This window comes from Aythya marila, assembly GCF_965140915.1.
Source record: "Aythya marila genome assembly, chromosome: 27".
Classification (NCBI taxonomy): Eukaryota; Metazoa; Chordata; class Aves; order Anseriformes; family Anatidae; genus Aythya; species Aythya marila.
In genome coordinates, this window is record NC_139068.1 from 4,516,683 (window position 1) to 4,530,187 (window position 13,505).

General features: G+C 49.2%; 1 protein-coding gene across 1 annotated transcript in view; it reads right to left on the reverse strand.

Annotated features, from left to right (window-relative positions):
- Nucleotides 1–13,505, reverse strand: part of ELL (elongation factor for RNA polymerase II) — a 51,699-nt gene that overhangs the window by 15,800 nt on the left and 22,394 nt on the right. Inside the window, exons 2-6 of the mRNA XM_082779951.1 lie at nucleotides 12,584–12,631; nucleotides 7,546–7,667; nucleotides 7,056–7,219; nucleotides 4,145–4,398; nucleotides 994–1,118 (exon numbers count right to left, since the gene is read on the reverse strand). Coding sequence (XP_082636077.1) covers nucleotides 994–1,118; nucleotides 4,145–4,398; nucleotides 7,056–7,219; nucleotides 7,546–7,667; nucleotides 12,584–12,631 — 713 coding nt within the window. The remainder of the gene's footprint in view (nucleotides 1–993; nucleotides 1,119–4,144; nucleotides 4,399–7,055; nucleotides 7,220–7,545; nucleotides 7,668–12,583; nucleotides 12,632–13,505) is intronic.

The window sequence follows — 13,505 nt, forward strand, 5'->3', positions numbered from 1 at the left end:
AAACTCCAGTCAGTATAAACACACATTGAAAATCCAGCTAGGCACATATAAACACTCGGGGCAGAATTCCTCAGGAATCTAGGGGATACGTGCTCTTTTCTTGCTGCCTGATGGCTAAAAGCTTCCAAGTTTTTAGGTTTCATCTAAGGGAAAAATATCTTTAACAACTGAGACAGAGCTATCATCTGCACTAACTCTGTCAAGGGCTATTTTCAGGAAGATGAAAACAGGTAGGGTGTGCAGCTCTTGGCCAGATGGCATTTTACGGGCAGGAGGACAAGCATTAAATGTTTTAGGGGATTTAAAGAACCGCCTTGTGCTTTTCCAGCCACGGTCACGCATCTCTCCCTGCAATCAAACCTCAGTCTTGCCCAGCCTACGTGGCTGATAGCAAAAGAATTTCCAACGCGGAGAAAAGCGCAGTAAAATATCCAAATTGTCCTATAGAAATGAAGCGAGGCCTCCAAGAAAACAGCTCAAAGGGGCTGGGGATGTCCGCAGGAACAGAGCACAGAAGCAGCAGGGGCGAGACGCCGGGGGGGACGCGGCTGCAGGGCACTTTCTCTTGCTGTCCTGAACAAACACAGCAGTCTGCACAGGAAGCCGTGCACAAGGAGATACGGGACACGGAAAGGAGAGCTGCACCCGGGAGCTGCACCGCACACGTTTGGCTTAATCCTCTCCTCTCCCAGGATTTTACCCCACCATTAAGGTTTAACTCTAACAGCTTTTTTACCCCGTTCAGGTTTTCCTGTAGCTTTTAGCATAATGACTTCAGTTGCTATTAAATTACAGCCTACGACCTGAAGATTGCGTCCACTTAACTCTCCAGTTTGGCCAACTTCTGCAGGTGAGTGGCTGACAAACGTTTACTGGATGTGAAAATAATCCAAACGCTCAACTTCCCATAGCTCCACTGACTTCAATCACCTTGATTTATAGCAACCTAGTATTTCTGAGCTGCAGATATTAGAGAGAAGGTGGAATAATTACCGAACGAGTATCCTCTTCAGCAGCTGCTGGTCTCCCTCAGAGTAGCCTGGCCAGTCCTTCTGCACTTCTTTGTAGACGCAATCTTTCAGTGTGAAAGTGCTGTCCTTGGCACTCAAATTTGCCACCTGAAACAAAAGCGATTTGCAAAACCATTAGGATTTAATTCTCCTCACTCGTTACAATACAGAGAGCTGAGATGTAGGCAAAATCTCAGCAGACTTAGTGGCAGTTAGTGGTGTCAGGGAACGACTCAGTACTAAGTTCATTTCCCAATTTTTTAGATTATTTAACCAAACTATGCTTTTCTGTTGCCTTGTCAGTGCAATAGTTCACTGTGAGCTTCCAAAACACATGGAATTTACTGAGGAACAAGTCGGATCTAAGCAGATCGTTCAGCCTGGTAGTTTGGAACAGCACAGCAGCGATTTGGGGCAACACTTGGAAATAAACCCCAGGGGGAAGAGGCAGTTCACTCGTCACGACTGTCCGATAGCTCAAATGGTGTGATTTATTAGCTGATAGAGGAACTCTCGTGGCCATAGCTCGGTTAACAGCTGCCAGGAGGTAATTTCTCACTAGCAAGCCAGCAAAGCAGGAGGCAGGCAGCTGGTTTCTGGAGGAGCGGTGCGGAGAATGCATTGCGGATGTAACACGGTCGGGAGCTCGTGGATTACGTTGCGCAGCTACGTGTGTTAGGATCACCTGCTCGGTGTTATGGAGGAGAACTTTTCTGAGGACTGCTTTAGGGAAACAACAACAAAACCTGCAATTATCGGCTTATAACCCAGGGTTTTACAGCAAATTGTAGCACCTAAGTCCTGCGGTGCAGCTGCAGGACACTCGTCCAAGCAGCTCTTTGACGTTTTCTCCAATTCTATCGTGTGCCTTTCCCCCACAAGACTCTGCACGGTGCCTGCGTGGATAGGAAACACTGCTGGAACCGGCAGAGTTGTGTTAGAATGGAAACAGCTTGCTACGAGTTATCCCGCTTTAATCAGTCTTTCCACAGCTTGGCAGAAAATTTAACCTCTTGCTGCTGGTTACGTGTCTGAAAAACCCAACGCTGGCACAAAGCAAAACGCCCCAGTACGTCTAGCAGTGACATTTGCATGGATGCTGTGCTCAGTCAACCCTTCTGAGGTGAGCGTGGAGCACCAGGGCTGGAAAAAAATGCCTTAAATGCCTTAAATTCATTTATGGGAAAAGGGACAGAGAGGTAGAGGTGCCAAACGCTAAGGCCATACGCAGGCTAACCCCCTGGGGGAAAAAAAAACAACAAGCCAGCGTCTCCAGTTCCCAGCTCTGGCCCCTCAGTTTGACCACTGTGTTGCACTTGAGACTGGCAGGTGCTTTTATTCAGCCAGGGGAGATAAAACAGCACATCTGCTGAAGGATTAACGCTCTCCGTCACTCGCTCTGTTCAGGAGACGGCTTGTTGGGGAGTTTCTATTATCCACGCAGCAATGAGAACCTCGGAAAAGCAAGTGAAGTAGTGGAAAATCTTGAATTAAGCAAAGATGCCGTTAATCCTGCTTTTGCTCGAGGGAGACTTTGCCCTAATATTATAAATCTAGGAATTTAAAAGCAAAAAGCTGGAAGACTGAATAGAGCAAAGCGCTGCTGATAAGCAACAAAATAAAAAGCCCGGTTATCAGTTTACATGACGAACACTGTTTTTCCTTTCAGTTCTGTCAGCTTTCCAAAATCCTGAGCCAAAACACAAGAAGAATTTGAGCTGGCTTTTGCATTCAGATAGCCCAGGAAACGTGCCCACGAGACGAAAGCAAAGCTGGGTCGTGCTCTGCCCCGTTGTGCAGCAGGAGGCACGCTGCCTGGCGAGGCTGGAGCTCTGCACAGAGGCTGGGAGCTGCCACCTCCCTGTTTTTCCTGGGGCTGGACTCTGCAAGCTCCACCCCAAGCTTCCCCAAAAATAGAAACCTTGCAAAATGAGGCAAAAAGGCCAGCAGGAACACAGAGTCCTCCGAGAGATGCGAGAGCACAATGAAACCCACACCTAGACATATTTAGACATGTAGCTTTAACGCAGCCTGTAATTTTTTTTTTTTGAAGTTTATCCGTGTCTGCCTGGGGATGGGAGCCCTGGGAGGAGAGGAGTTTACAAGCAATGCATTCCCAGCAAACCCAGCAGTTATAGCCCGGTCAGGCCGACGCTGCCAAGCGCTCCCCTCGCCTGCCAGGGGGTCGGGAGAGCATCGATAAAAGATGATTACCAGCAACAGGATTTCCATTATTAAACAGATTCGTAGTAATCGAAAGGGTGTGCAGAGGAATTGTAGCTCTGCTGGAAAATGAAGGGCTACGGGATTAAAATCTAGGGAAGGAGCGAGCTGTGCCAGCACTAACTCCATTTTCAGTGTGACCTGCCCTGTGCCCTTGGGCAAAGCAACTCCTTGCTCTGTCTCGTTCTTCTCAGCTATGGAGAGGAGTAAAAATTAAGAATCCAGTACAAAAGAGGGCAGCTGCAGCGTTTAAATAAATATCCCCGATGCATTTTGAGAGCAATGAAGGTATTCACTGCAAGCCCTAAAATGGCACCTTGAACATGACTCAAAGCGTTAAGGACTGATTCAGCCAGGAGACAGCTTTCACACTTGACATACAAATAATATGGTTGGCAAGAAGCTGCATGATCTTCACACCGAACCAGTAGCTCTTCCAGCAGGAAGGCACGGGGTTCCAGCAATACAGACGTAAAGCTTAGTGGAGAGGGACACGTTTTTCCTTCACGTAGGAAACGTCGCATGTATTAACACACACGTTCCTTTACCTCCACGTTAATAAAGATGTATGGAGTAGATTTACAGGTTGTAAGAATTCAAATAACTCCTAGATCCTCCATTAGGTAGTTCTCCCCACAACCACCTTCTTTTTGGTTCCCCTTAAGCGACTGATGCGGTGAACAGAAATCATACAGCTTGCTTGTACACCCCTACCACACAGCGTACACACGGGGAGGGCTTCTGCTACCTAAATCGTGTGAATTGTGAACCCCAGTGGGACACGGCCTCCAAAGAAACGTCAAGCTGCAGCTTTGAGATACACAGGTCACGTTCAGACTCGTACAGAATCGACTCCCTTCGCAGGAGACGTTTCCCTTTACCTAAATCGTTGCCTTCGTCAGGGTACAAACCTGTTGCAGAAGGTTGTCCAGCAAATCCTTGTCCTGCTGAGAAAGTCCATCCTTCTGCAATCTGAGAATAAGTTCAGGTTTCTTATAAGGCTTTAGTGCCAGTAAGTGCACAACCCTATCTTTGAAGGGTCTCTGAGAAATCGCACTATTGCCTCTCTTTATTGCACTGGCAAGGTTGACTGGCGTTGGGCGCTTCCTGGAGGGAACAGCATCGGAAGCTCCTGGTGCAGGTTTACGCACCTGAACCTTTTTGCCTAAAATGAGATGAGAATAGTGAACTGCAGCAGTCACCTCGCAACGGCCAGTGGGTCGGCGGCGCGGATATGGAGCTCATCACACGAGTGCCAGGAGGTGACAATGAAGGACAAACACAACCAGCACACCCCATCCGTTCCAACGCGCCGCCGGAACGACTGTCCCGTGAGTTTTATGATTCATGACAGGCTCACAACAAGTAAACAGCAACACCAAGCTCTGGAAACCTGCACATTACTGGCCACAAGCTTACATAAAGCCCTCTTTGTTCGCTAGCTTTTCATTTATCCCAAGTGCACGTATCCCCACGCTTAATCTCACCATTTTTTTTTTTTTTTTTTCCTCCCTACGAGGAGAAAATTCGGCATTATTATGTCGGAGAGTCGAAATATGGAGTGGAAAGACCCGAAGTGGTCAACGAGCGGCTCCCTGCTGCTGATCTCAGCAAAAACGCTGCTCCAGCAGATGTTTCTGCTTTCAGAACAATGGGAACTTTATGGGGCTGGGTCCACCTCCCTTCCCCCCCCGCCAAACACGAAGGGGGTCCAACCCCGACACGTTCGCCTACTCGTTAGCGTGCTGCCTGCTTGCACAGAATAACCCCTTCTGCTTCGTCGCAGTAACTGCTTCGCCTTCCAGCTACGTTTATTTGTGTGCACTTGAGGACAGAAAGCTGCCTCCCATGCTCATCTCAAGCCCTCGGAGCCAGCTTCCTCAGCTCCATCCCAAGTGTGCTTCTCGGTTTCTTACAGCATCACACAGGAATTCATTTTTCCCATTCCTATTAAAAAACAACTCCAGCTAGAATCCTCAGCCGGAGTCCCACATCACTGGCTAGGGCACAAATCAGAGAGCTGCACTATTTTGAACCCAGAAACGGGTCACAAAGCCAGCTTCCTGCTCCCAAAGATGACAAGAGCAAATAAATAAATAAAAAAACCCCTGCGGGTCCCAAGGTCTAAAGCATGGAGCTGCAATTAGCAGCCACTCAGTTCATGACAGTGACCTTCAGTGGGACAAACAACGTCCAGCATTTACTGCAGAAACTCTGGAGGTTTATTTCAGCGTGGCAATTCTCCACTGCTAGGAAGCAATGTTTTCAACTGAGTCATCTGAAGATACTGGTGATTGTCTGCAGTGTTTATTTTACTGAAATGCAGATTGCATAACTGAGCCCCCATTTCCTGGCTTTTTGTTCTGTACCACGCTGATGCAAGGCGCTGCGACCCGTCGTCAGCAGGGCTGAGTTAAGAGGAGGGAGAAAAACAACAACTCAGACATCAAAAAGCCCCAAACCCAGAGGCTGGCCGGACGTCATTTCCAGCAACGGGACACGAGAAGACTCGGAGGCTTTCTAGAACTGCCCTAACTCCTGCCAGGTCGTGAACAGCAAAAACACATTGTGACATTTCCACTTGGGGCTGGAGCCAAAATGGGCAGCGATAGGGGAAGAAAAAACTAAGCAAAGGCAGAACACCAAATCACTTAAAATATTTATATACCTATAGAGAGAGCAGCGTGTACACACACAGACTCAGCACATATAAGCACACGCACCCCCCAGATCCCTATCACCTATCTCCACATACATTCATGTCTTAGTTCACATCTCCGCTGCTTTCCTCCCACCTTAAACACTGACATCTTGCACAAGCAGCACCATGCCTCCCTCCAGTGCTTTTTCCACGGCTGTGCCTCCATTTCGGAGAGGGAAAACGTTTAAGTGAGGCTATTTTTAAATGGAAAGTTTTGCTGCATCTTTCGGGGAAGCAGTTTGCCCTGAGAATCTGCCTCACGAGCCTACCAACTCGATCCACTTACTGTAAAGTTCTCAAATACAAGCTAAACGAAATCTTCTCGTCTACAGGAAATCAATGCATTTCCTTCCTGATTGCTATCTCATTTCTCAGTTTTGAGCACTTGGCTGATAAAACAATGAGTCAGGGGCAGTTCTACATTTTGCAACTCACCATCCTCATCACAGCCACCCTCTGAGAAGCGACCGGCTACGGATCACATGAAAAAACAGCTGGCTCCAAGAACTGAACTCCGCTTTCTGCTTAGTATTTATGCCCCGAGTTTGTGACCAGACTGAGGTTAAGCTAGGTCTCAGCAGGCTCCTCGTCGAGCTCACTGCCACATTTTTATTTCCCCTCCAAAGAGTTCTCCTTTCATTGTGACAATGAGATGGTTTGTTCAAGGCTACCGTCAGCAGCTCCGCTCTAATCTTTGCTGATGAACCCAAGTGCCCTGCTGTCTGCAGCCTAGATGCTGCCTGTAAGGGCCTCAAGTGCAGGCACACGGCAGCTGTGAGACAGCAGCAGGACGTTTTAGCTGGCTTGGTTAGGAGCACAGACACTTTAAAGCATCAGTGTGCTCCCAGCATCACCGCATGAGAAATATGAACTGTGCCAGAGTGATGTGACTGCGCCCAGGCAACCCTCAGAGGCCACACAACCAGCACCACACAGGTTCCAGAGGGAAGGTGGAAGCCACAGAGAAGTCACAACGCAAGGAGGCTACAGTGAATCAGACACCCGGGAGGAACTACCAGATACTTGCTGAGGACTTTCATGGTCAAGTTGTTCACAGCAAAGCAAACGTCAGCACGACTTCAGGAGGTGAGGACAGCCGCTCACATCACGCTGCTGCTTACCTACGTATCTCCCCCCAGGTTTAATGACTATAGCGCTCCGGCTGCGAGTCTCCTCCTCTGCCTGTGCCATGCTTTGCCTTGCCTTCTGGTAGGAATCGTCGGTAGCACACACGGTGATCTTATCCTGTATGCTTCCCAGGCAATCCAATTGGATATTGCCGTTGCTGCAAGAGAAAGGCAATGGAAAAGGTACTCCCAGCACTGCGAACGGGCATGTTTCTGTCACCGCTGCATAGCTGAGGTTGTGTTATCTAATAACAGGAGGGTACAGAAAGGTGCTGAGAGGGGTAAACAGGTTCTTCTGTGGGTGCCTGCTTACCCAAACGCATACACAAACAAAGAGATCACACAGAAAGAAGTTTTAAAAAGAAAATGCATTCAATTTCTAAAAAGAAATGGCATTCTTTAAGTTTTGTTTACGTTTGACAGAGAAACAACTCCACGGAAGGTAGGATAGAAGTGGCTGGATTCGTTCTGACGCATCACTCACCTAGAGACATACTGCTGGATGCAGTCAAAACTGCCCTGCGGGCTGTCCTTGCCGATGTTGGAAAGATAAAAGGTGAAAGTCCGCACTTCCGCGGGGCGATCGGGCCTCGGAATTGCGATGTGCTGTTGGGAAGGAGAGAAATGCTGGTCATTTAGGTAGCCCACGCTGCCACAGAGTTCATCTTTTCAGCAGTCACTATGTTTTGAGCCGTTTTGGAACCCGATACAAGTAAAACCTATGGATTACTGCATAGGAGAACAGGAAGAGCAAGCTGGAAAAAAGCTACAAGGGAGATTGAAGTCAGCAAAACTGCAGGCTATAGTGCCAAAAAGGCAAAAGAGGTAGACAAAGATCAGTTTGAACAAAAAAAGGCCAAAATCTGTAACAGACCAAAGGTATGAGCTGGTGGCTCGCTGCCTTCCAAAGGCACACGATGATCTTGTTCTCGCAATCTGACCCAATTCTATTGATCTAGGCTTAAAACAGGCTTGCTACCGCTGTTTACGTTCAATTCAAAGCATTTGAGACTTGTTTCTTTAGCCCTGGTGATCCAGCACTAAACATAGCACAAGCCAGGTTGCTAGATAGCACGCTTATTCTTTTTTAAGAGATTATAATTCCATAACGAGATTTCAGGGCTCGCTGTGGTGTGTGTGACGCTGCTGCTAAATTCAATATTTAATCAAGCATTACGTGTGCTCCGCAGACAACTCCACAGCGACCCGCGTTGTCTCCCCCCAGCCATTCAGCGTTAAAAGTGTTTTGTTTTTAATGTTTCCTTCCCTTCTGCGTTCGAGGTCCAACAGAAATCGTGGCACCGGAGCTCATCACATCAATATTTGATCATTAAAATGGCTTCCAGAGAACGAGGCAGAGGAAATGCTGGCTTCACCCTATTTTAGGCTACGCTCCACCGCACACGGTCGTATTTACCCAGCCTGCCACGTGGATGCCTGACACACGCACGCCTCGCAAACCCACTGGTGGCAACCACCCATGGCTGCGGGCACAGGAGGGGTTTCTGGGTGGTTTCCCTTCGACCTCAGCCATCCACAGCAGCCTGGAAACCGTGTGCATCTGTGCCACTTCCATAAAGCAGACGGATGTTCCTGGAACTGGCAAGAAACGCCGGTGAGACCCGCAGCGGGCTGGGTGGCAGCAGCTCTTCCACTCGCCCTCTGCACGGGGTGCTCTTCAACCCAGCACCCTCTTCCCCGACTCGTGGGGAAGGGATAAAAGCCCGTGAGCTTCCCAGGAGAGCTGAGAGCCTGCCCGAGTTCACGGTTAGGTGAAGAGCAGGGTCTGGGTGTCCTACAGGCAGCGTCGCTCACCGCTGGTTAATGTACGGTGAGCAGGGCACGGTGCTGAGCACAAGGGGTCTGTGCTGGTCCAGCCTTAATCCCCGGTGGGGATGAGCAAGCTGTGCTGGACACGGCAGGTTTGAAAGCCTGGAAGATGTGCAGAGGTGCCATCCGGATACATCACAGGCCTGACATCCACCTCCTGATTCACCACTGTAAAAAATGGCTGCTCGGCGAGCTCCAATCCCGGCGTTTTTGCAGCGTTTCTGCGGTTTCCTCGGGCAGCTTCTCCGAAGGACGTAAAACGAGACAGAAACAAGAGCCACATGAACGTTAAACGCTGCCTGTGCCAGTACTGAAAAGTGTAGCATATGCAAACCGGCCGTTATCTAGGAATTATTTTTAGCTGAAACAGAAGGTTTCAAGCCACCAAATCAGCATGGTAACTGCTCGCAGGGAGCCCTAATTTTGGTGCAGAGTCTTACACCAGTAACCATAGACACTTAAAAATAGCTCGGTACAGATGTGACTTATGTTTCTTCTTTCAAGTAATATTCATCTGTGTACAGCTCGCCCTGAATGGTAATTTCACCTTCCTCTATTTATACCAGCACAACTTCATCCCCAGAAACAGGGGCCGTGTAATATTTTCCAATCGCCTTCAGTTCAAAGGCTCCGTACCCAGGAGGTGTTTGTAAGAAAGCCGTACTGACCCGGCACCTGAAGGTTTCTTTTTCTCCCCAGTTCAGTTCTCCTCCTCCTCCTCCTCCCCGTCCCAGCTGCCCCCAGTAAGCACCTGCAAATTTGCCCCAACCTCTTCTGTAATTCTCTGCCTGCTTTTACCAAAAGAGCAAGTCGCGCCCTCCAGCTCCCCCCGCTCGCAAAGCTTTGCTACCCGAGCTCTGAAAATCTCATCTACGTGCATGTTGGAACAAGCAAAATGCTCAGGACTCTGCACAGAGCTGTAAAATTATCAAAGAAAGCCCAGTTTGTGATGAAAAGGTGAAATGAGCAGGTGCTGCTCCCAAGGAGCACCCAAGCGGTCCTGGTCCTGCCTTCGTGCTCCACGCACAACCACCGACTCCCATTGGAGTTCTGAAGCTACAGAAGTGCACCCAAAAAGTGATTAAAAAAGACTGGTGCTGCCATAAAGAAATGCTTCCCAAGGCCAGGATCCTTCGCTGAGCACAGTTTGCGGAGCCTCGGGAGCTCTGTTGCAGACCGGGATCCGTTCGGGAGGTCTCACCTCATCACAGCTGGGAAATTTGGGGTGAAACCACCAACATCCTCCTCCAGCTCCCGGCCGGTGGAGCTGCCACCTCGCCTGCTCCTGGGTTTCACTCCTGGCCAGTTCCCTTCCCTGTTTAATGGCAGCACTGAACACGGGAGCTCGTCTTGGTGCGTTAGGGAGCTGGGAGCAGCCCTGACAGCGTTCATTACACGGCCGCGCTGGGAGCAGGTGAGGGAGACGTGGACGTGGTAATTTAAAAGCTCTGCAATAATGAGATCCAGCAGGTGAGGAGGCTCCTGGAGAACCAAAGTCAGGAAGCAGCAGCTCTTATTTTACATCCTGCTTCCCTTTGAACACCAAATGCTTGGGATTTTGTCCTTGTGCGAGGGGTACTTACGCAGAGAAGTCTCCCTGCTCCAGTCTCGTGTCACTGGATGCTGCCTTAAGTCACACTCTGACATCCGTGCTAGGCACAAAAGCTAAAAACCCCCAAAGTTTAATCTGAAATCCTCTCCGTAACATTTATTAGGAAGCCAAACGGGAAGGCAACACTCTGGGGAATTAAGGTACAGTGGGGGAAACGCGCTGCAGGAATAACCAGCTAACCAAACGCATTTCAAGGCGAATTCATCTGGATTTCGGAACTCGTTAAATTACTGGAATTGTCTTTTCAGCCCGACTGGTAGAAAGCTCGCTGGGAAGTCTTTAAAGCCCTGCTGTTAATTCCTTAAAGCCGGGCGCAGTCTTGACATACACGAGCGCTGCACTTAAAACCAGATGGTTACACAGCTGCCAGCTTCTTGTCATCCCCCGTAAAAATAATAATAAAAGGACAAAGAGCTCTTTCTATCTGCCCCAATTGAGCTGGGGCTCGCTTTCTTCAAAGCCCTACCTTTGGCCTTTACTCGACAGTGCAATTAATTACGCAGCTGAGCGGGAGGCAGGCGGAGGTCAGCTCCAACATCTCCCTCCAGCCGCGCCGCTCCGCTCCTCCACCAGCGCCCGACTGCAGTTCTTTTCTTTTGAAACAAGGAATTGCTTTTTTTTTTTTTTTTTAAACTGTTTTTTTCTTGTCCTTCACCTGGAAAAGCCCAGAAGTGCTCCAGCACCGCTAATACCGCAGCGTGGCAAACGAGGAGCGCGGCAGCTGAGGGCAGCGGAGCGTTAAAGTCGTTCTGATTAATTGTGCCACTGTTTGCGTCTCCTTTGAGGACGAAGATTAAGTACAAGACGAGGCATTTCTAGCACTTAGGCAGCTCTGCAGGAGAAGTCAGATCCTTCCAAGGTAGGCTGCGAAGGGGAGGCGAGGCGCTGCTGTCCTTTGGCTTCTTTATTCCAGGCGAAGCTGTTTGCTCACCTCCCGACAGTAAATCACGCCGCCCTGCCACTTCTGTCGCTCGCTTCCAATTTTACCCAGCTTCAGCTGCCGGCTGCCATCGGGACTGAGCTTTCTGGGGACTTTAATTGTAATCAGAGGGAAAAAAAAAACAAACTGGAAATTGTTCCTTTCTTTATTTCTCAGGTTGTACTTTTCTTAGTTGATAATAATCGTGTCTTTCCTGCGGTGTTTTGCTGTGGACCTAGGGAAACCAACACCACGAGGGAAAATAGGGGCAAGCCCCGTGCTTGACTTCACTGCCTACTTAACTCAAGTACTTTTCCAAGTTCTGCTGTGCCAGCCCAAAAAAATCACGGAGTTATTTACAGCTGAGTTCAGATTCTTGAAAACACTGCACCCTCCTTCCTCCTGCAGAGGACCCGAAGGAACACTCACCTTTTGGTGTCTAAACGCTGGCTAAGTGACGTTTTTAAAGCTCACCGAAGCATTGCGATACGAGAAAAGCTACCAATTAAATCTCACCCTTGTCAGTAACCGGCATGACAGACGGCTTCAGGCTTCTATAAATACCCTGGAGGAGCTCGGTCATCAGAGCAGAAGTTAAAGAAATAAAACTCCTAAATATAAAAAAACTTTTGGTACTCACAGAAACGGCCCGGTTGTTCAGAAGCTCGAGTTAAATAAAGCCTCGGGGCATTCGCAGCAGCCTCTGAGCACCAGCACTGTCATAATTTGTGCCCAAAGCCTCCCACCACGTTTACCAGGCTCGGCGAGGAGTTTCCCCAGGACACAGGCGAGGTTTTAAGGGATGGCTGCCCCCACCTCGGCATTACCAGCAGTGGACTCGCAGTCTCCTCGTCCTACCCACCGGGACGGCCCTATAAAACCGAGTTTCCCTCCCCCAGCAGCACTTTGCAGAGCTACGGATCAAGCAAGCTGCGAAAATAAAGTGGGAGGAAAGTTCTGACAGAGCCCACGTGGTCAGGGGAATCAGAACAATTCCTTCCTCCTGGACCACGTCGGAGCTTCACAGCCCTCGCTTCCAGAGGTCAGAGCATCGCTCTTTGGACCGGAGCAGGACAGAGGCACAGCACAAAGCCCGTGCTCAGATAATTGCATAAACAAGCCAGTAAAGCACTTCCCAAGGCAACCCATACACAAACTTACCCCTTGGCTCCCTTGAAACTGGATTACTGGTTTTGATGTCACAGAATCCTACAAAAACAAATAAAGGGAAAAAAAAATAATTAGAGAAGTCTCGAGCTCAGCCATTCCCTGCAAACCAGCAGGCAGCTTCATTTTTTCATCTGTGCTTTTTTTTTTTTTTTTTTTTTTAAAGGAACCAGGTTCAGAGACGGACACGACTCCGAGAGAAAACTCCCGAATTATCGATTTGTACCTAGAAAAGGGATAAAAGTGCAACGTCACCACCGCTTAAACGATTTCACTCTTGAAAGCCAGACAGCAGGAAAGCTCCGAGCTCGTCTCCACCGGGCTCCTTCCCGCTCCCCGCACCGCTTTTCGGGCAGGGAGCAGACGACACGTGTGCCTCCGGTGCTTATGTAAGTTTTGAGCTGAACGGGGGATATTTGAGGGGAAAATTTCTGACGGTGCTCGCTGTGAGAACGCACCAGGCACATTTTTTCCAGGAGAAAGCTGGCAGCTCGCTGGGAAAGCAAACTGCGGCTTCGTTGCAAAACCCTGCTGCTGCGCTGCCCGTTCCAACAATCGGCCTCTTCCTCCAGGAGGATTTGCCTGCAGTTCGTGAAATTGTTCCACAGTTTGCTTTAAAACCCCTTAAACGTGCTCCAGACAGAGAAACACCACCGAGTTCAGGCTTTACTTCAGGATTTTGGTCTTTCTGCAGCGTTGTGCTGTGATTTCACAAGGCTCACAATGGTTTTCCAACCCCAGCTCTTATTTGAGGTTTCACCCCCAGGGAAAGAAGATCCAAGTCCCACCGAGATTTCTTTTTTCCCCCCCTCCCCCTTAAATTTTAGGATAATTGGGGCTGTGTTTGTTTTATTTCTTAAGGATATTCCAGGAGATGCTGAATGAAACCCTCCTGCGGGCTGGGGCCGTGCCCCAT